Source organism: Oncorhynchus nerka, linkage group LG15 (assembly GCF_034236695.1).
Source record: "Oncorhynchus nerka isolate Pitt River linkage group LG15, Oner_Uvic_2.0, whole genome shotgun sequence".
Lineage (NCBI taxonomy): Eukaryota > Metazoa > Chordata > Actinopteri > Salmoniformes > Salmonidae > Oncorhynchus > Oncorhynchus nerka.
In genome coordinates, this window is record NC_088410.1 from 26,157,531 (window position 1) to 26,179,963 (window position 22,433).

Consider the following 22,433-nt stretch of genomic DNA (forward strand, 5'->3'; position numbering starts at 1 on the left):
ATAAGAGCATTAGGGAGGTCGAGCGATTAGATCTGGCTTGCAGTCAGCGTTCTAATTCATCATTAAGGTGTTCGATGGGATTGAGGTCAGGGCTCTGTAAAGGCCAGTCAAGTTCTTCCACACCGATCTCGACAAACCATTTCTGTATGGCCCTCTCTTTGCACAGGGGCATTGTCAGGCTGAAACAGGAAAGGGCCTTCCTCAAACTGTTGCCACAAAATTGGAAGTACAGAATAGTCTAGAATGTCTTTGTATGCTGTAGCGTTAACATTTCCCTTCACTGGAACTAAGGGGCCTAGCTTGAACTTTGAAAAACAGCCCCAGACCATTATTCTTCCTCAACCAAAATGTACAGTTGGCACTATGCAATCGGGCAGGTAGCGTTCTCCTGGCATCCACGAAACCCAGATTCATCTGTCGGACTCTGATGGTGAAGCGTGATTCATCACTCCAGAGAGCGCGTTTCCACTGCTCCAGAGTCCAATGGCGGCTTTTGACTGGTACTGTATATCTAGCCTATAAATAGGAAGAGAAGTTTAGGCCTGGCTCCAGAGAGAGCTATGCTACGTGGCATGCTACGACACCAATGCATTTCTTTATGTCAGATGGCTATTGCATCTGCTATACAGATATAGACATACAGAAGGAGGCTAATTCTTACATTTTTTTATTATAATATTTTGTATGAAGATAAGCATAATATTGTTAGATTATAGGAGTAACTCTAGTAGGCCTGAAACATTCTTCCTCACCTCAAGTTCAACTGTCGGTGTCAGTTGAAGCGCCTTCATATCACACTGCCTTTATAGCATAGGCTTGCAGTGGCTAAAGCTTAATAATAGCCACTCCAAACCTTCACAAACATTTCTAAACTTTATTAGGGAAATGTCAAAAGTAAGTCAAGCCATTGTTTATAGGGGAAATACAAGCAGGCTGTTGTACTGCGGCAAACACAGCATTATAGTTGGAACTTCATTTGGCCAAAGAAAATGGCTCAAATAATAACAACGACATACAATAATAATAATGATAATCGAACAAATTATTATAAATAATGTAACTTCCAAAATATCATCCTACCTGAATAGGGAATTGCGCAGTAGCCTGTATTACTCCCATCTTAGTCCACCCCAATATTAAAACTTATATTAAATTCCCATTGTTGGCTTTTCACTCTTTTCCCTCTAACTTTTGTTTTACTTCAATGAAAAATGCCTCCATCTTGACAATCAACAGTAGCCGAGGCCAAGGCTCCTCTGCTGCTCTCTCTCCTCAGCAGCAGGCGCACCTGCGAGCAAGGCGTGAGAGAATGGTGCTGAAGAGCACATTTGGGGGTGTAGGCTATGATAGACAGCCTCTGCTGGACAATTTTGGCCTGCTACAATTTTATTTATCTGCTTACAACAAAAAACTGGAGCATTTTCCCATCAGAGTTGTGTTTCCACCGAATTGACTTGTTGCAGATGAAAGTCTGTGTGTAAATACGCAATGCACAATAAAAATCCCTTTTGAGTTTCCATTGCATTTTTAACTCCAGGCATACTGATGGTTTTGTCTAGCCAACAGCTGGCAACAGCCTATTCATATTCAAGCATTGTGACTAGTTGTGTTTATGCCACATATAAAAGGTAATACATTTTAAAAGTTTATTCATAAATATTTAGGCTATTGTTGAAGCTAAAATACCACCTATGCAGGATCAACAATTCAACTTGCCCCTGCCTACCCAATGGCAGATATTCCTCATGAATCCCTACAGATCTGATCAGGGGCGCAACTTTCACTGGGGAGGCATTTTTGTCCCCCGCAGTTTTATCAATGGAATGTGATACAAAACGGTGTGCTTTAGGACCATGCGGACGCCTCAGAGCGGTCAGGTAGGCTGTTTGGAGCGTTTATCCGACCGGATTAAAAAACGAAACAATTATGTCCATCCCACTTCTAAAACCAAAATTGCGCCCCTGGATCTGATAGATGCAGCTCTGCCTTACCACTGAGCTAATGTACAGCTAGGGACAGTTCCTTAAACTCTACAGTAAAGTGGGCTATCCCCAAAGTTGAGCGTTTACGCTCCCTCACCCTGAACCTATAAACCCGGTGCCTTCTCAGGATCATCTGGGCCAGAGCTTCAACTTCAGCACACTATGAGCGGGTCGACCTCCTCTGGGTTGTCTTAGCCCAGAGACACCCCTCTTACGACACCTACCAATGCACTCAGGATCCTTTATTCCAGCCACTCGAGTTCCCCATAGACTAATTAACCAGATGTTAAAAATCCTAAATGAATGAAGTCTATTTCAGACCCCTAGAGTAAAACGACATGCACTTGTATGACTCTTTGATGACACAGGGTTTCAGAACAATAAAGCAAGTTTATTCAAAATTCCGGAAACAGGCATAAAAATACCAAATTAATATCACCAATCAATGACAAGCGAAAATGAATCTTGGATTAAATTGATAGATGCCTCCAGCGCCCTTAACTAAACCCTTATTGGAGTGCCAATACATTGTCTTTTACAATGTCTTTTTGTCTTTTTTTGTCTTTTATTATGAGAAGCAAGGTGTTTAATAATAAGAAAAACGTGTTCTTACCTTCTACAACTTATAAACATCTTTTTGTCTCGCCCTCAGGATGATCAGTCCCTCAGTTGGTGTCTAAACAACTCTTAACACTTCTATCAATTAGGTAACCTAAACCTCAACATCTATCTTCAACTAAAAAGCTACAGAAAACATCTTCTTCCAGCCGGCAACAGGTTCTTCTAGCAAGCTCAAAGAGAGTCGTACCTCTCCCTAAAGTCCTGCCTCTTTTATACCATACTCCTCATCTTCTGCTAGCTCATCGTGGCTAACACCTGCCCCGATGACGCGTTCAGTGGTTGACACCTAATGTGGCCATTTCTCAAAAGGTGCCTTTTCAGCACCCACTAGCCCCCACCTTATCCTCTTCGAGGCAAGAGGTGCGCCTCCACAGGATGCCCCCCCCCACCCCCCTCCTTGCCTCCCCTGGCTGCTCTGACCTGGGGGTTTCCACCCTTAATATACTTCATTACCTTTTAAAACATTATTTTTTTAAACGGTGAACCTTTCTTATTCCCTTCTAACTTCACTCAATTCTAATCCTACTCCAGTCTCATTTATTACTCCAGTTATGTCTTGAACACCCAACATTTTAAATATCATTTATAACATTTAAACCTTATCATATTTTATCAAACCTTGTCCTCCAAGCCTCTTCAACATAATCCAAATGTGCTGTACGTTGAAACAAACAACATTATAACATTATTAACCAGTTTACTACATTACCTTTATCGCCTTTAATAATTTTTCAACCTTTAACATTCAACCGTTAACATTCAAACTTTAACATTCAACCGTTAACATTCAAACTTTAACATTCAACCGTTAACATTCAAACTTTAACATTCAACCGTTAACATTCAAACTTTAACATTCAACCGTTAACATTCAAACTTTAACATTCAACCGTTAACATTCAAACTTTAACATTCAACCGTTAACATTCAAACTTTAACATTCAACATTCAATAATCATCTTAATAAATATCTGTACCAATTTTTTCTCCTTCTTCTTCTTCTTCTTCTTTAGAGTCCATGTCCATTTTCTTTAAATATTCCTTCTTCTTTATGCTCCGTGCGTGGGTGCAAGTGAAACTTCTTCACGAGTGTGTGTGTGTTAGTGGGGCCTTCCTAACAATGCTCTCTGTCACTAAAATGTCAAAGAAAAGCCTTCTATTCTTCACAATACATTGAAGCGTTAGGTTCTAGGTGTGCAAGGAATAGCTCAGATTCGTGAGGAGGCAGAGCATGTGTTAAACTTTCCTGAGTAACTGGGCCTGCCGGGAGCATATGGCAACATTATTATAGGATGACTTGGGAGAATGATGATCTGCAGCAGACAGCGCATTCAATATCAGAAGTACAAAATAAAGCCAGACTGGCCTGCTGCTGTGCCTTTCTAGACCGTATAAACTGTCGAGAGTAGAACCACAACTGATCCAAATCAAATGAAACATTCAAATCACAGGGTAGGCTAGAATGTTGTACTCACTTGAAAACAATAATGCAATTAGTCATTGTGTTAAAGGCGAGTCTACACTCTTAGAGAAAAGGGGTTCCAAAAGGGTTCTTTGGCTGTCCCCATAGGACAACCCTTTTTGGTTTCAGGTAGAACCATTTTGGGTTCCATGTTGAACCCTCTGTGGAAAGGGTTCTAAACAAGCCACTATTCTCACTATGAATGGTGGATAGAGGGCAGGATAGAGCGTTAGACTGGTAGACTATACTTAGCTGTGGTATAGTAAAAGTTAGCACACGGAAAAGCGTATGCATAAGGGAAGTACCAAAACGCCTTGATAGAGGGAAGGTGCATGCAAGCAGATTAGGACATTTGGCTGGATGGAAGACATGATGTAGTAAAACCTGCAAAAGAGCGAATGTAAACCAGGAAGAAAATGCACTACCCCCCCCCCAAAAAAAAAAAAATCCTCCCCAAAGCAAAACAAAAGTTTGCCAACACACCCCTATTTTCGACTAACATCCAATTATCTCATATCTCCATTCTCCAATTACCTGGGGCCTTTAGGAACAGGATCTATGAGGGGGAAAAACTTGTCTTAGACATGAATTGCACATCAATGCTGTTGATCATTCAGAGACAGAACATCTTAACTGGCAATAACCACCACAGAGCTAAGGTGATTGAAACCACTCTTTGCAGAGAAGGTATTTAAAGGCCCAGTGCAGTCAAAAACATGATTTCCCTGTGTTATATATAATTAAACAATATTAGGTTGAATAATACTCTGAAGTTTTTTCCTGCCAGGCGGTAAATGAGTTAATAAACCATTAAGAAAGACTTCCAAACCTCTCTGCCAATAGCAGCTAGTTTTCAGTTTTCCCCTCCCCACTCAGACCACTCCTAGACAGTCCTACCAAAATTCTTGCTGGAGAATTTGCTCTTTGCTAAGAAGCTATTTTTGTTTCTGTAAAGACCATTTGAATTGAAAACATTCACAGTATTGTTACCCAGAAATGATTTGATATTGAGATAAAAACAGCTGCATTGGACCTTTAATAAACTTAATATTGCAGCAGAGACCATATTGAAACTCATTCATGTCCAAATTCCAAATGTTAATGTCTATGCTTGAAGGAAAATGAATGTTCACACTTCATTAGTGATGAACAATACACCTTCATTCCAATAACATCACATTGAGCCTTGGGAGACAATTCTGAAATCAGCTTTAATTTGTGTGACACTAGCAACTCATCTGTGTGAATTCAGTCTATCCATGGCCCATTCTGCCATTCCACTGCAGGAAGGAAAGGTAGCCCAGGGCCAGTGTTTGGGTATTCCTGAGACAGATTCATGGGTGTCTCTACCTCGCCATCTACCCTGGGTACAACTTGCTCCTTTGTTGTGCATAAGAGACCTTAGAACAGCTGCGGGGAATCGATTCTACAGTCCTGCAGCACAGGGGTCAGTGCCCCAGGAAGGAGGCTAACGTTAGGGTTCACCGACCTTTAACATCTTTCAGAACATGGTCATGTTCATGGAGGTAGTGGCAAAGTGTGGTGCTAACAAGTGGGGAAACCTATAGGCCTACGGTATGTACGCTACCAACGTTTGCTGTTGGTCTTCTATGTGGTCATCGTATCGTGGAAAACCTGTATGTCAGATTATGTGTTTGATCTATGTATCCAAGTTCATAGATCAACTCGCAGGTTACAACCACACAATACTTCTCTCATGTTTTAAGAGCCATAGTAACAACTGGAGAGAGGGAGAGACAGAGACAATGAGACAATGAGAGAGAGAGAGAGAGAGAGAGACAAAGAGACAGACAGACAGGGGGGATGATTCATCTGTTTTGTGGTAAACTGTATGTACAGTACACTGTGTGGTATTAGTATTGAATAGATTTGTTTTTTCAGTCCACCTGGTATTATGTTACTGTATGCTGTACACTACGCTGCTTCTATAGTAGACTCATAAATCATCCACACGTGTCTGGTGTGTATGTGTATGTGTTTGTGTGTGTGTGTGTGTTATTCACTGTGAACCGTGAAAGCCATCGCTATAGAAACAGATAACCCAGAGGTGTTTAAAGTCTCACAATACTAACAAAAGACACTTCACTCTACGGGGTTAATGATCTTTACATGTTAAACCCGGGTAGATTATTAGGATTTACTTAAATGTCCAGTAAATAGATCTCATGGGATTGTTTGTGAAACATATTATTCACTGTAAAGGGGGCAACTCAATGATCCTAACTGTAACCCTAATCTATAGAACAGACAGAATTTGTACTTAAAATTGTGTTTTTTTAGACACAAGTGTAAAGTTCATGGAGGAAGTCTGATGGTGCCCTCTGATGTCATCGGCAAAGGAAAACAGAAGAGGAAAGGCCTGCCTGCCCATGTCATGAGGATCCCTGGACCACCTATTGAGAAATGCCTTTTGTTAAGTAAACAAATGAACTGGAAAGGAGACTGGAGTGCAGCTTTAGAAACCTATAACCCTTTTATTACCATACATGTGTATGTCCATTTCTGGACCGTATCTATGACGCACAACCAGAGGACAAGACTAGTGTGCCTTGGATGAGTTACGAGCTGGGATTATGTGTCAGCCTGGTGAAACAACACCTCATTATGTCTACATGTAACTAATGTATTCATTAGTGCACGTTTTTGCCAAGGATCATGAAAACAAGCCTTTCTTATTGGACAAGCTCAGATGGTCATCCCTTCCTGTTACAGTCTTTTTTCTTCCTGTTTGATACTGTATTAATACGACCCTGGTATGACAGGTTAAGAGAGACAGGAAGGCCATGTGTCAGGGGCCTGGCTTTGAAGAATAGGCTCTTTGTGTGTTCGCAGTCAGTCAGACAGGAGCTGGACGACGGAAATATTTGAATCATGTCAGAAGCTATACAGTATCCAGACCAATGTTATTAACAGATGTTGGAGAGGGGGGGTCTGAGACTGTTTCCTGCCACAGTTCTCGAAGAAATGCTATTTCACTCACTCAGCTCCTCCACGAGGGGAGGACATGCACGCCAACGCACGTATGCACAAGTACACGCAGGTTTGCACACACACACATACAGTGCCTTCAGAAAGTATTCATACCCCTTGATGTATCTACGGTTTGTGTTACAGCCTGAATTCAAAATGTATTCAATTGTTGTTTTTCTCACCCATCTACACACAATACCCCTTAAGGACAAAGTGAAAACATGTTTACAAACATTTTAGCAAATTTAATTGAAAATTAAATACATAAATATCTCAGTCACATAAGCATTCACACCCCTGTTAGAATCACATTTGGCAGTGATTACAGCTGGGAGTCATTCTGGGTAATTCTCTAAGAGCTTTGAATAACTGGATAGTACAATATTTTACGGCCGGCTGTATCACAACCGGCTGTGATTAGGAGTCCCATAGGTCGGAGCAAAATTGGCCGAGTGTCGTCCGGGTTTGGCGGGTGTAAGCAGTCATTGTAAATAAGAATTTGTTCTTAACTGACTTGCCTAGTTAAATAAAGGTTACATATATTTTTAAATGATTAAAAGCTCTGTCAAGTTGGTTGTTGATCACTGCTAGACAGCCATCTTCAAGTCTTGCCATAGGTTTTCACGTTGATTTAATTCAAAACCGTAACTAGGCCACTCAGGAACATTGACTGTCTTCTTGGTAAGCAACTCTCTGTGTTTTAGGTTATTGTCCTGCTGAAAGGTGAATTTGTCTCCCAGTGTCTGTTGGAAAGCATACAACCAGGTTTTCCTCTGTTTTTAAATATTTTTACCCATCTACCAATAGGTGCCCTTCTTTGTGAGGCATTGGAAAACCTCCCTGGTCTTTGTGGTTGAATCTGTGTTTGAAATTCACTGCTGGACTGAGGGACCTTACAGATGTGTGGGGTACAGAAATAAGGTCATCATTCAAAAATCATGTTAAACACTTTTATTGGAGAGTCCATGCAACTTATGTGACTTGTTAAGCTCAATTTGACTCCTGAACCTATTTAGGCTTGCCATAACAAAGGAGTAAAATACCTATTGACTTAAGACATTTCAGCTTTTCATTTGGAATGAATTAGTAAAACATAATTCCACTTTGACATTATGGTGTATTGTGTGTAGGCCAGTGACACAAAATCTCAATGTAATCCATTTTAAATCCAGGCTGTAACAACATATGGAAAAGGAGTTTGAATACTTTCTGAAGGCTCTGTACATCTGTGCATAATCCTGCAGAGTGAACACCAACTTTATAATCAGATTCTTCAGAAAACAGTTGTTTTAATAATGGTAGAACCTTGGTAGTACAAAAAGCATATACTTTACAGTACAAAGTACAAGCCCTAGCAAATTCCTTTAGAAATACAAAAATAAATTGCTCAATACACACCACACAGTACAAAAGTATGGTGCACCATCTCATCCATCCAAATACAGAACACATTTTATTTTGGAATTGCTAGATGACATTACCAGTTTAAATGGTGAAAAATATACATTCAGGTCCATAGACTGTATAGGAAAATCCTCTCTAAAGCCAGAAATAACAGATGTGTCAATGGGTGGGTTTGTAACTTAGAATTGCACTGTATACATCTTTACCTTCCCACTTTGATCTAGATTTATAGCTGACAAGCACGTTCTAACGTTACCAAACAGCCAATGCAGCTGGATGATGCCGACTAGCAGGTTAGGATGGTAACCTGTTACCTGATGATCTGTTGTTTCATCAGTTATAACACGGTCTTCAAAACAGAGACCCCCAAGTGCAACAGACGGTTCTTATCGATACAATAACACAAGAGGAACACGAAGGACTGCATGAAGTCCTTTGCTTGGGGAAGAAGTCCATCACTGATTAGAGCTGCAGGTAGTTGGGTTCATGGTGACATTCTTATAGTAGTGTTTTTGTATTGTAGTGTGTGTGATGGCATTTAAAATATGAATTTGAATCAGGAACTAACAGATAGTTTCCACTTGACTGAGTAAGCACAGAACAACAGCTACAGCTACAATGCCACTAAAACAGTGTGGAGATTTTCTACTCAAATTATAATCTTAGTCACAGGTGGCTAATGGCACCTTAATTGGGGAGGACGGGCTTATAGTGATGTCTGGAACATAATTAATGGAACGGTAGAAAACACTTGGTTTATATGACTTTTAACACCATTCCATTTATTCCATTCCAGCCATTATTATGAGCCGTCCTCCCCTCACCAGCATCCTGTGGTCTTAATATTGTTTGACACCTCCCTCCACATCCAGGTACCACAATGTTTAGGTGCATGTGTAGGTTTCCATTGTGTGTTTGTGTTTCAAAGAGCAACTGGTGGGTGAACAACACAGCATCCACTTCCTGTATAGGCTTCTGTTTGGGCACACTGTGTCGCTGTATGGGGTTATCACAACCGGCGTCTCGGAGTGTATCCCAAATGTCAAAAGTAGTGCACTGTATAGGGAATAGGGTGCCGTTTGGGACACAGGCACAACATGGACCTTCGAGCCAGCGAAGTCCAGGTGTCCACAGACATATTATTATTATGTCCATATTATGCCTTCTTTAAGGCATTTCAAACAACAACAACAACATAGAAAATGTTGGGTGAAGTAAACGGAGGCGCACTCGCCACAACAACTCAACATGGTTGGAATGTCCAGTTTACAGTCTTAGTTCTAGAACAGAATGTCCAGTTTACAGTCTTAGTTCTAGAACAGAATGTCCAGTTTACAGTCTTAGTTCTAGAACAGAATGTCCAGTTTACAGTCTTAGTTCTAGAACAGAATGTCCAGTTTACAGTCTTAGTTCTAGAACAGAATGTCCAATCTTAATCCATGGCTTTCAATGCTCTCCCAATGCAGAGTTAACTTAGTGCAAATCAGTTCTGGAAGGTTCTTGTGAATACCAGAAGAGTTGCTTAATTCACATTTTCATTTCTTCCACCTGGCTTGATGTTTAGTCATCATTCTTACAACATCAGTCTTTTGATGTGGTGATATTGCTGCAAGTGCACCACTACAGACTTGCTGAAGAGAGATATGTCTGAACTTGATGCTCTCGTCAAAAACACCTGTAGCTATATCTGTCGCAATCATAGATCATTCACCTGTCTTTTTGAGGGTTTGCTCTTAGGCTTAGTTCATTGGCCAGAAGAGAGCTATAGATGTAGTCTAGTCTGCCGAAGGCCATTGGAGTGGAGTTGCCAAACAGGAAGTGATGCCGTTTTCAGGTGGCCATATTGAGCACTCCTGTTGTCCACCACTTCAATATGAAGTTCACTCCATAGAAATACAATTACTGGAAGGGACAAAGCCCCTAATTCTATGGTTTAAACACAGAGCTGCCCAAAGGGTCCTTCAGGTCTGTCTTTTCAGGAGGCCATATGGAGCACTTATGTTGTCCATCTTCTATAGGGAGTTAGTTCCCTGTCCATCACAGAGCTATCCACATTAGGCTCTTTAGACCTTGAAGAGCTTGGGGTAGAGAGTCTTTATGGGTGACTGAGCCGTGACGATGTTCCCAGAGGAGATCGTCGTCTCCAGGCCTTCCAGCTTCTTCGATGCCACCTCCGTCTTACTGAAGCTACACTCCAGGAACGGCACCCCCATCCTCTTCACCTGCCCGTCCTTGGTCATGAGACACGGGCGGCAGAGCAGTTTTAAAATAGCGCGACGCATGTCTTTGCTGGTCAGGGTGTATATTATGGGGTTGAGGAGCGAGTTCACCATGGCAACGCCCAGGAAGTAGTCCGCCTTGAGGAGCAGTCGGCAGCGGCGGGCAGGGCAGAATGAGTCTAGGCCGAGGAGGAGGAAGAGCGGCAACCAACAAGCGATGAAGACGCCGAGTACAATAGTGACTGTCTTGAGGAGCGCCATGTACTTCTGGGATTTCCTGGCGAGGCCTTTGCGAAGGCTTCCCTTTGCTCCTCCGAGGCGTTGGCGCTGGGTGTTAGTGCGCACGATACGGAAGACGCGGGCGTAGAGAACGACGATGGCGAGGAGCACGCCGCTGAACACGGACACGCAGCACAGGATGTAAGACTTGGCGTAGAGCGGGAGAACCGTGGAACAGCGGTCCAGGCGACCCATACAGTTCCAGCCCAGGACGGGGAGCACCCCCAGCAGCCCTGCTAACGCCCAGCTGCCCCCGATCAGAGCCAGCAGCCGACCCTTCTTTGCCCCGTGGTATGGTTTCATTGTCACCATGGTAACGTGGCGTTCTATAGCGATGGCCAATAGGCTGATGACGGAGGCGGCTAATGTGATAAAGACGCCTCCTTCCCTCAGAAACCAGAGTATTGGGGTTAGTCTCAGTGTATTAGGACCAGACATGATGATATTGGCCATGTAGGTGACACCGGCCAGGAGGTCTGACAGAGTCAGGTTACCTAGGAAGAAAATATAGAAAATTAATGGAATTGCATATGGTGGATTTTTTTAAATTATATTGTAACATAACATTTTTTAAAAGTTATATAAAGTATAGTTAATATAGTATAGTCAAGTTGTCCTCTGAAGAAAGGGGGGTGGATGTAGGACAAAAACAACAACTTACCTAGGAGATAGTACATGGGCAGGTGGAACTTCTTATTGGTCCAGATGGCTATTAGAACCACAGCATTCTCCAGGATGATAAGAAGACACACTACCAGGAAGGCTATGGCTTCAGGTTTTAACCCCTCACGATACCGGTCTGTCTGGAGCTTGCCTGTGTAGTTGTAGTGCGTCACAATGACATCATTGTTCTGGTAATCCCAGAAGAATTGGAGCAGGCTTGGAGAGGAGGTGTTGGTGGGTAGAGAGCCTATAGATTCAGTGGGGAAGGTCCCAGCGTAAGCAGCACGGGAGGCTTCCATCTCCATGTTTCTGTTGTTTGTTAAGTCTTCTTTAGTGAACTCTTTGGTTGACTTTTTAATACCTTATTCTAGGTATTAATTAACGCATAGTTTAACTTGTCATGCTTCAGTTACCGATCAATACCAGTTGGTATGTGGGCTCTCTGTGAGTTTCGCTCCATAGAATGACAGAACTATAATCCAATAGACAAGAAGGTGTTAGTTGCAGCTGAGTCAGGTAGTGGTTTTCTTTCCCCGTCTCTGATCACAGGTGTAATGCTTGTCAATGCCACCAGGGGGTGCTCACGTGCTCTGTTGAAGGGGTCTTGACTGAGCCGATTATTGTCCAACTCCTGTGAATTAAATAATACAGAGGACATTAGGGTGAGAACAGTACAGTATGACTAATTACAAACACATAATGAAAAACAAATAAACAAACACATTTTTTTTAAATAACTAAAAACATTTATCTACATTTTAATTGTAATTAAATGAGCCTATTGAAGGCAATCTTTAATTCGTTGCCCTAAAACGTTTGCTATAGTGATTCATTTTTTATTAAAACATTGGGCTTATGGGAAGTGTGGAGCAGAGTCTACATTGAGATAGCGACACATGAGCTTAGTTTAAAACACATAGTGACCACTTGGGGTAAAGGTTTTGACTGAGTTAGCGAGTACCTAAAGAGGCCATGTGAAATGTTTCAAGCTCTTTCCTTAACTACCTTAATTATGTTTAAAGAGTGAGTTAATCACGTTAACGATATTAGACATTCAGCGTCATAACAGTGCGTGCGTAAAGTTGGCACACGCGGACACTTTCACCTGCCAGCTTCGTCATAGCACAGTCGGGGTGAAATGTCAGTAGGTTGGAGTAAATTTGAGTTGCTCAAGTTTCGAAGGAAATCAGTGTCAAATGTATGGAATTTAATCTGGAATGCATATACTTTCATAAATAATGTCTTGTCAAAAGAAATCGAAACCAGAGTGGAGAATGTCTTTGATCAGATAATGTTTATGTAAGAAAACCATTAAGTGTCAACCGGGTCGCATTCCTTTGAGTCTTGTGTTTTGAGAATGGATTTTTTTTTCTTGCCTTGAGTCATATGGTAAGATTTAAAAAATGGTCTTGTCTGGAAACGTTAACTCGAATCTAATCTGTAGCCAATGAAATTAGGGCAACACATTTGACGTTTCAAGGTTCAAACTATAGAATTGCTAGGAATTAGAATACTCAATTTAATAGGATGTATATGTTTCAAACAAGCAACAAAACAATGCATAGCCAACACAAATTCCACAATATAGCCTGGATACATATAGAGAAGTCTAACTGTTCTTCAAAATATGATCGTGGCCGTTGTTGTATCTCACTGCACATTGCCATGGAATCACATCCCACTAAGCAAAATTGGTTCAGACGTTTTTTCAACGTCTTGTGCTCATATGCCTACATTTCCAATTCAGCCCATTGACCGGTAATTACCCCAATCACATCAGATCTTTATCAGAACTTATCTAATTGGTCAAAAGACTGCCTGTCTAAATTCAGCCTAATTGCCGTACGCTGATTACCCCAAAAACGTCTCATTGCGATGGGCATGGTCTGTAAAGTTCCCACGGTCCACAGACCAAAAATAAGTTAACGGCTTGTGCATTCCACACAACAGGCTACATACATGTCAAACGAAATCTAATAAACAGAAAGTGAAATTGGATTCAACCGAATTCAAACATGTTCTGAGAAGAGATTCAGCACACTGCAGACAGACACCCTTATCTTTTACAACAGATATAAAGTAAGACGCAATTCTAGCGCGTAAAAGCAACGCATCCAATGACCGCGTATTTGGTCAAACACATTCTATTAACATAGACTAGCACTGCGACATTGCATACAGATGTGAAATAAACCTACCTTGAATATTATTTGTAGAGATCTTATCAATGCGTTGAAGAGAATCCACACTAACCACCACACAAGAGAGAACTGACAAGCAAGACACCGGAGCAGCAGAACCTAACTGAAACATCCAGGGGGGGTTGGTCTTAGCCCAATCTCTCTCTCTTGCTCTCTCTCTCTCTCTCTCTCTCTCTCCCCTCTCTCTCTCTCTCTCTCTCTCTCTCTCTCTCTCTCTCCTCCTCTCTCTCTCTTTCACTCTCTCCACTCTCTCTCTCTCTCTCTCTCTCTCTCTCTCTCTCTCTCTCTCTTCTCTCTCTCTCTCTCTCTCTCTCACTCCTACACATTAACCATTGATGGTTTGGGACTCAATTCAACTTTTAAAATACAGGGACAAGCAGTACACACAGGGAAACGTGAGGAGGCAAGAGAAAAGCATATTGTCGAAGATTTGTGGTATTGTGGTTCCTTGAATTTTTTGGAGCCATAGAAATATAATTCATAGAATATACCCACAGAACATATGGCTGGATTCTATAGTCTAATACTAATTTGATGATTTATTATGGTGCTTGTTTCATGGAGACAGAACACATGAAACAGTTGTATCTCTCTGGCTTGATTATCGTAGATAGTTATCATCTGGAAGTGTAAATAAATGCATTGTTTATGTAGTGTTATAGACTAGCCTAACTCCAGAGATTGTCAGTAATTCTAGAAACATGCTCAGACCCGCTATGTGTTGTCACCTGCCAAACCGCTCCAGGCATTGGCTACAGATTGAACCATCTCTGTTGGAACAGAACATGGCTACAGATTTAACCATCTCTGTTGGAACAGAACATGGCTACAGATTGAACCATCTCTGTTGGAACAGAACATGGCTACAGATTGAACCAGGTCTGTTGGAACAGAACATGGCTACAGATTGAACCAGGTCTGTTGGAACAGAACATGGCTACAGATTGAACCATCTCTGTTGGAACAGAACATGGCTACAGATTGAACCAGGTCTGTTAACACTGAGAGTGCCCGACCAACCACTGTAATGTAATGTCCCATGAATGGGATGTCTGGCTTAAAGCCTGTACCATACACGTGTGTGTGGGTGCGTACATATATTGGATACAGGGCGGTGCACATACCTTTGGAGAGGCAGGTGTTCAAAGACACTCATCCCACTGTCAGCAAACTACCTAGCCTAAGCTACTGCTCACAGAGGGGGCAGTATATGGGCTATCAGCTGAGCATAGTGAATGTAGAGGATGTAGGCTAAATCAGCTAACTAGTTAGTTAACTAACTGTTAGCTTTGCTGTTGTAACTATTGAACTACTCTTTACCTGTGATTGGAGTTTGTTCTGCTGCTAACATCAGTGTTGTAGGCCTACTTGAGAAACAGTCTAATTGAACCCTTCCCTGACCGTGAGAGACGACAGACAACTTAGAAAGTAACCCGTGTGCTATTACTCATACTGCCGCTAGGTGTCAGTAGATTCTGCTTGTGCAACAGCAGGAGGATGGTGGCAGAGGAGCGGGGGAGGGGGAATTTTCCAACATTAGAAAATGAGAAATGAGCTAAATTTAATACATTATTTACAGAACAGCAGAGACCCAACCCATCTGAATCAGCAAAGTCTTAATATACTTGTGAGAACTTTATGGAGACCAGCATCCCTAACCCTTTCCCTAACCCTAACTCTAACCTTCACCCCTAAACCTAACCACTAACCCTAATTCTAACCTTAACTCTAAACCTAACCCTAACTCTAACCTTAACCCCTAAACCTAACCACTAACCCTAATTCTAATCTTAACTCTAAACCTAACCCTAACTCTAACCTTAACCCCTAACCACTAACTCTAACTCTAACCTTCCCTGACCCCAACTAAACCTAACCACTAACCCTAATGTCAGTAGATTCCTTAACTGGTAAACCTAACCCTAACTATAACATTCTTAACACCTAAACCTAACCACTAACTCTAACTCTAACCGTAACCCCTAAACCTAACCACTAACCCTAATTCTAACCTTAACTCTAAACCTAACCCTAAACCTAACCCTAACTCTAACCTTAACTCCTAACCACTAACTCTAACTCTAACTCTAACCTTAACCCCTAAACCTAACCACTAACCCAAATTCTAACCTTAACTCTAAACCTAACCCTAACTATAACCTTAACACCTAAACCTAACCACTAACTCTAACTCTAACCGTAACCCCTAAACCTAACCACTAACCCTAATTCTAACCTTAACTCTAAACCTAACCTAAGTGAGGACTGGCAAAATGTCCTCACTTCTCTGAATTTTTGTTGGTTTACTATTCTTGTAAGGACTTTTGGTAATCACAGTATACTAAAACATGTACACACACACACACACACACACACACACACACACACACACACACACACACACACACACACACAACACACACACACACACACACACACACACAAAATCCATATAAATCAGTCTCCCACTCCAACGTGGGAGGTGAATGTGACATCTGAATGTTGATCCACATATCATTCAAATGAGAGGTTCCACCAACTGTTGGTCGGCGGTTGTATTATGGATATCCTGCTCTAATCCTGTTGGCTGTTCCAACATTCTACCTGTAGCGTATATAAACACACCTGGGTTCAAATAATATATGTATCCTTTCAAATACTTTCAGCATTTGTCAGAGCCTGCCTAAAGTGCTAGATGGGCAGGGTTTGCACTTTCAAGTACACCGTTGGTTCCATAGCGCCAGACAATCTCAACCAACCACAGCTTAAGTATTTGTAAGAAACGACTACTAATTGAACCCAGGTCTAGTACATATAACCAGGTGAGCCCAAGAGACAATGCCTTTCCCCTCCTCACAAACTACTGTTTGTTTATGGGATTAGCGTTAGCTGGGAGCTACCCTGATCACCCTCCCAGGGGGATTAAGTCTGGTTCCTGTCTGTGTGTGTCTGTGTGTGTCTGTGTCTGTGTCTGTGTGGGTGGGTGCGCGTGTGTGTAGGTGTGTTCTCATGTGATTGTCTTCTCAGCGTGTGTGTGCACACGCTAATGTATGGACAGACAGGTCAAGTGCCTGCATTTCTCCTAGTCTGATAATGTCAGTTAAGGATGGCTCGTTGACACACTGACACATGAGAGGATCAACAGAGTAAACACTTATCATAGGCTGAGCCAACTTGAAAAAGGCCAGTCTGCTTGTCTTCAAGGAATAACAGAAAATGCAGCAAAGACTAGGTCTCTACATCCCAAAACAGCACCCTATATTTCTCTATATAGGGAATAGGGTGTCATTAGGGATGCACACTAAGTGTCCAAAAGGCTGTTAATCATGTCAGTAATGTTAGTTCATCATATCAGAGCAGTAGCTCCGCCCACCGGTGAAGTGGAGCAGAGCATGCTGGGCGATCTCCAGCTCAGAGAAGAAGATCAGCTGCACAGAAGTCAAGTGGGAGAAAGTTCCAGCCATCCTTGTGTTTTCCCACCAGTTAGCTTTCATTGTGTTAGACAAGGCCAGTGTGCGTCCTTGTTGATATGTAAGTACATATTTCGTATCTTTCAGGTGTTTATGTCATATTTATGGTTATGCTATTTAGTCGTTTCTACTGCGAGCTAACTATTGTGAGATGGCTAGCTCTGTTTTGGTTGTCATATCATTTGGGACATGTAACCCTGTATTTGTAAAGGATAATGTCCCCCAGTGCGTTGTTTATATGCCCTGTAATTGTATGGGTGTATGGTACATCACAGAGGCCGAGCAGTTGCCGTACCAGGCAGTGATGCAACCAGTCAGGATGCTCTCGATGTTGCAGCTGTAGAACCTTTTGAGGATCTAAGGACCCATGCCAATTCTTTTCAGTCTCCTGAGGGGGAATAGGCTTTGTCGTGCCCTCTTCACAACTGTCTTGGTGTGTTTGGACAATTCAGGTTTGTTGGTGATGTGGACACCAAGGAACTTGAAGCTCTCAACCTGCTCCACTACAGCCCCGTCGATGAGAATGGGGGTGTGCTCGGTCCTCCTTTTCCCGTAGTCCACAATCATCTCCTTTGTCTTGGATATGTTAAGGGATAGGTTGTTATTCTGGCACCACCCAGCCAGGTCTCTGACCTCCTCCCTATAGGCTGTCTCGACATTGTCGGTGATCAGGCCTACCACTGTCGTGTCGTCTGCAAACTTAATGATGGTGTTGGAGTCGTGTCAGGCCAAGCAGTCTTGGGTGAACAGGGAGCACAGGAGAATAATGAGCACGCACCCCTGAGGGGCTCCAGTGTTGAGGATCAGCGTGGTGGATGTGTTGCTACCTACCCTCACCACCTGGGTGCGGCCCGTCAGGAAGTCCAGGATCCAGTTGCAGAGGGAGGTGTTTAGTCCCAGGATATTTTGCTTAGTTATGAGCTTTAAGGGTACTATGGTGTTGAACGCTGAGCTGTAATAAATGAATAGCATTCTCACATAGGTGTTCCTTTTGTCCAGGTGGGAAAGGGCAGTGTGGAGTGCAATAGAGATTGCATCATCTGTGGATCTGTTGGGGCGGTATGCAAATTGGAGTGGGTCTAGGGTTTCTGGGATAATGGTGTTAATGTGAGCAATTACCAGCCTTTCAAAGCACTTCGCGGTTACGGATGTGAGTGCTACGGGTCTGTAGTCATTTAGACAGTTTGCCTTAATGTTCTTGGGCACAGAGACTATGGTTGTCTGCTTGAAACATGTTGGTATTACAGACTCAATCAGGGACATGTTGAAAATGTCAGTGAAGACACCTGCCAGTTGGTCAGTTGGTAGTGCGGACGGCCCAGTACATCACTGGGGCTAAGCTGCCTGCCATCCAGGACCTCTACACCAGGCGGTGTCAGAGGAAGGCCCTAAAACATTGTCAAAGACCCCAGCCACCCCAGTCATAGACTGTTCTCTCTACTAGCGCACGGCAAGCGGTACCGGAGCACCAAGTCCAGGACCTCTACACCAGGCGGTGTCAGAGGAAGGCCCTAAAACATTGTCAAAGACCCCAGCCACCCCAGTCATAGACTGTTCTCTCTACTAGCGCACGGCAAGCGGTACCGGAGCACCAAGTCCAGGACCAAAAGGCTCCTCAACAGCTTTTACCTCCAAGCCATAAGACTCCTGAACAAGTATTCAAATGGCAACCTGGACTATTTGCATTGTCCCGCCCCCCCAACCCCTCTTTTACACTGCTGCTACTCTTTGTTTATCATATATGAATAGTCACTTTAACTATACATTCATGTACAGTGCCTTGCGAAAGTATTCGGCCCCCTTGAACTTTGCGACCTTTTGCCACATTTCAGGCTTCAAACATAAAGATATAAAACTGTATTTTTTTGTGAAGAATCAACAACAAGTGGGACACAATCATGAAGTGGAACGACATTTATTGGATATTTCAAACTTTTTTAACAAATCAAAAACTGAAAAATTGGGCGTGCAAAATTATTCAGCCCCTTTACTTTCAGTGCAGCAAACTCTCTCCAGAAGTTCAGTGAGGATCTCTGAATGATCCAATGTTGACCTAAATGACTAATGATGATAAATACAATCCACCTGTGTGTAATCAAGTCTCCGTATAAATGCACCTGCACTGTGATAGTCTCAGAGGTCCGTTAAAAGCGCAGAGAGCATCATGAAGAACAAGGAACGCACCAGGCAGGTCCGAGATACTGTTGTGAAGAAGTTTAAAGCCAAGAGGCCCATGATCACTCTGGATGAACTGCAGAGATCTACAGCTGAGGTGGGAGACTCTGTCCATAGGACAACAATCAGTCGTATATTGCACAAATCTGGCCTTTATGGAAGAGTGGCAAGAAGAAAGCCATTTCTTAAAGATATCCATAAAAAGTGTTGTTTAAAGTTTGCCACAAGGCACCTGGGAGACACACCAAACATGTGGAAGAAGGTGCTCTGGTCAGATGATACCAAAATGGAACTTTTTGGCAACAATGCAAAACGTTATGTTTGGCGTAAAAGCAACACAGCTCATCACCCTGAACACACCATCCCCACTGTCAAACATGGTGGTGGCAGCATCATGGTTTGGGCCTGCTTTTCTTCAGCAGGGACAGGGAAGATGGTTAAAATTGATGGGAAGATGGATGGAGCCAAATACAGGACCATTCTGGAAGAAAACCTGATGGAGTCTGCAAAAGACCTGAGACGGACGGAGATTTGTCTTCCAACAAGACAATGATCCAAAACATAAAGCAAAATCTACAATGGAATGGTTAAAAAATAAACATATCCAGGTGTTAGAATGGCCAAGTCAAAGTCCAGACCTGAATCCAATCGAGAATCTGTGGAAAGAACTGAAAACTGCTGTTCCCAAATGCTCTCCATCCAACCTCACTGAGCTCGAGCTGTTTTGCAAGGAGGAATGGGAAAGAATTTCAGTCTCTCGATGTGCAAAACTGATAGAGACATACCCCAAGCGACTTACAGCTGTAATCGCAGCAAAAGGTGGCGCTACAAAGTATTAACTTAAGGGGGCTGAATAATTTTGCACGCCCAATTTTTCAGTTTTTGATTTGTTAAAAAAGTTTGAAATATCCAATAAATGTCGTTCCACTTCATGATTGTGTTCCACTTGTTGTTGATTCTTCACAAAAAAATACAGTTTTATATCTTTATGTTTGAAGCCTGAAATGTGGCAAAAGGTCGAAAAGTTCAAGGGGGCCGAATACTTTCGCAAGGCACTGTACATACTACCTCAATTAGCCCAAACAACCGGTGCCTGTATATAGCCTCGCTACTGTTATAGCCTCGCTACTGTTATTTTTCACTGTTGTTATAGCCTCGCTACTGTTATTTTTCACTGTTGTTATAGCCTCGCTACTGTTATTTTTCACTGTTGTTATAGCCTCGCTACTGTTATTTTTCACTGTTGTTATAGCCTCGCTACTGTTATTTTTCACTGTTGTTATAGCCTCGCTACTGTTATTTTTCACTGTTGTTATAGCCTTGCTACTGTTATTTTTCACTGTTGTTATAGCCTCGCTACTGTTATTTTTCACTGTTGTTTTATTTCTTTACTTACCAATTGCTCACCTAATTACACATTTTTTATTAAAAATCACACTGTTGGTTAGGGCCTGTAAGTTAGCATTTCACTGTAAGGTGTTGTATTCGGCGCACGTGACAAATGCACTTTGATTTGATTTAAATGTGTATTACATTTTAATTCCCTGTTTAGAGGTATTCCAGTTCATTGTGCAGTTGTAGCCCAGTACTGAAGATGATGGTGCTATGCTTTGTAGTACATGTGCAGGGGCAACCCCTTTGATCTCAAATGAGTACAGTCACGTTGTATTGCACTGTATGGTCCTGTATAGCATTATGTTATAGCCCTGCATATTGTTTAGAAGAGATGTGTGTTGGAGATTGTATTCTGTCATTCACTATTGTATCTTTATTTCTCTCTTCGCACACGCACACACACACACACACACACACACACACACACACACACACACACACACACACACACACACACACACTTTGGTTGAAGCAAGTTTCCAGACAATTCAGTGCCTTATCCCATCTATACTACATACACTGTGCGGTGCTGTTCCAGGCCTGTTTATCTTCAGCGTTGTTAAACCACCTCAACTGGAACCTGTCTGTCATCTGTGCCCTTACCAGCACACGGGACAGAAACCACCTCAACTGGAACCTGTCTGTCATCTGTGCCCTTACCAGCACACGGGACAGAAACCACCTCAACTGGAACCTGTCTGTCATCTGTGCCCTTACCAGCACACGGGACAGAAACCACCTCAACTGGAACCTGTCTGTCATCTGTGCCCTTACCAGCACACGGGACAGAAACCACCTCAACTGGAACCTGTCTGTCATCTGTGCCCTTACCAGCACACGGGACAGAAACCACCTCAACTGGAACCTGTCTGTCATCTGTGCCCTTACCAGCACACTGGACAGAAACCACCTCAACTGGAACCTGTCTGTCATCTGTGCCCTTACCAGCACACGGGACAGAAACCACCTCAACTGGAACCTGTCTGTCATCTGTGCCCTTACCAGCACACGGGACAGAAACCACCTCAACTGGAACCTGTCTGTCATCTGTGCCCTTACCAGCACACGGGACAGAACACATAACGTAGAACCTAACCTGAAGAATATACAGTCTCCCAGTCCTCACTTACACTAGGCGTTTCAAACCTATTCCGAGACCTTGGGGAAATTAAGACCCCCCCCCATTGCGATGCCATCACAAAAAACATGCATCAACAGAAGCATGGTGACTCAAACTAATTTGTGTCATTTTGTGGTTTGGGGAGTTCTGTATTTGAGCCACATTTTAAATCTGGTTGATTGCGTGCGTGTTTCCTCGCTATTGTGTGTGTGTGTGTGTGTGTTTGCACGCTATAGTGTGTATGTGTGTGTTGGCACGCTCAGACACTCATGCACACACACAAGAAAGGTGCAGCGAAGTGGCTCATGAGTGTGTATGTGTGTCCATGTTTACGTGCATGCTTGTGTGTGTCCCCATGTGTGTCTCTCTAGTGTGTGTGTGTCTGTCTGTGTCATCACCACCAAATCACTTCCGGTGCTGCTGTGGTGTGGGAGTGTGTCCCTATCAGGGG

The 22,433-nt window shown here is 42.7% G+C and overlaps 1 protein-coding gene across 1 annotated transcript; it reads right to left on the reverse strand.

Moving 5' to 3' along the window:
• Positions 1-7,992: 7,992 nt before the first annotated feature.
• s1pr5b (sphingosine-1-phosphate receptor 5b) lies at positions 7,993-13,977 on the reverse strand. The gene is made up of 3 exons (XM_029644796.2): positions 13,820-13,977; positions 11,620-12,252; positions 7,993-11,452 (listed from the first exon to the last, which is right to left on the reverse strand). The coding sequence occupies exons 2-3, from the start codon at positions 11,924-11,926 to the stop codon at positions 10,524-10,526; spliced, it is 1,236 nt and encodes a 411-aa protein (XP_029500656.1). The 5' UTR covers positions 11,927-12,252; positions 13,820-13,977; the 3' UTR covers positions 7,993-10,523.
• Positions 13,978-22,433: the final 8,456 nt, after the last annotated feature.

Coding starts and splice junctions, on each gene's coding strand:
- s1pr5b (XM_029644796.2), bottom strand. CDS start 11,926: ATGGAGATGGAAGCCTCCCGTGCTGCTTACGCTGGGACCTTCCCCACT. Junction 11,453..11,619: donor GCCCATGTACTATCTCCTAG/GTAAGTTGTTGT, acceptor TTTTCTTCCTAG/GTAACCTGACTCTGTCAGAC.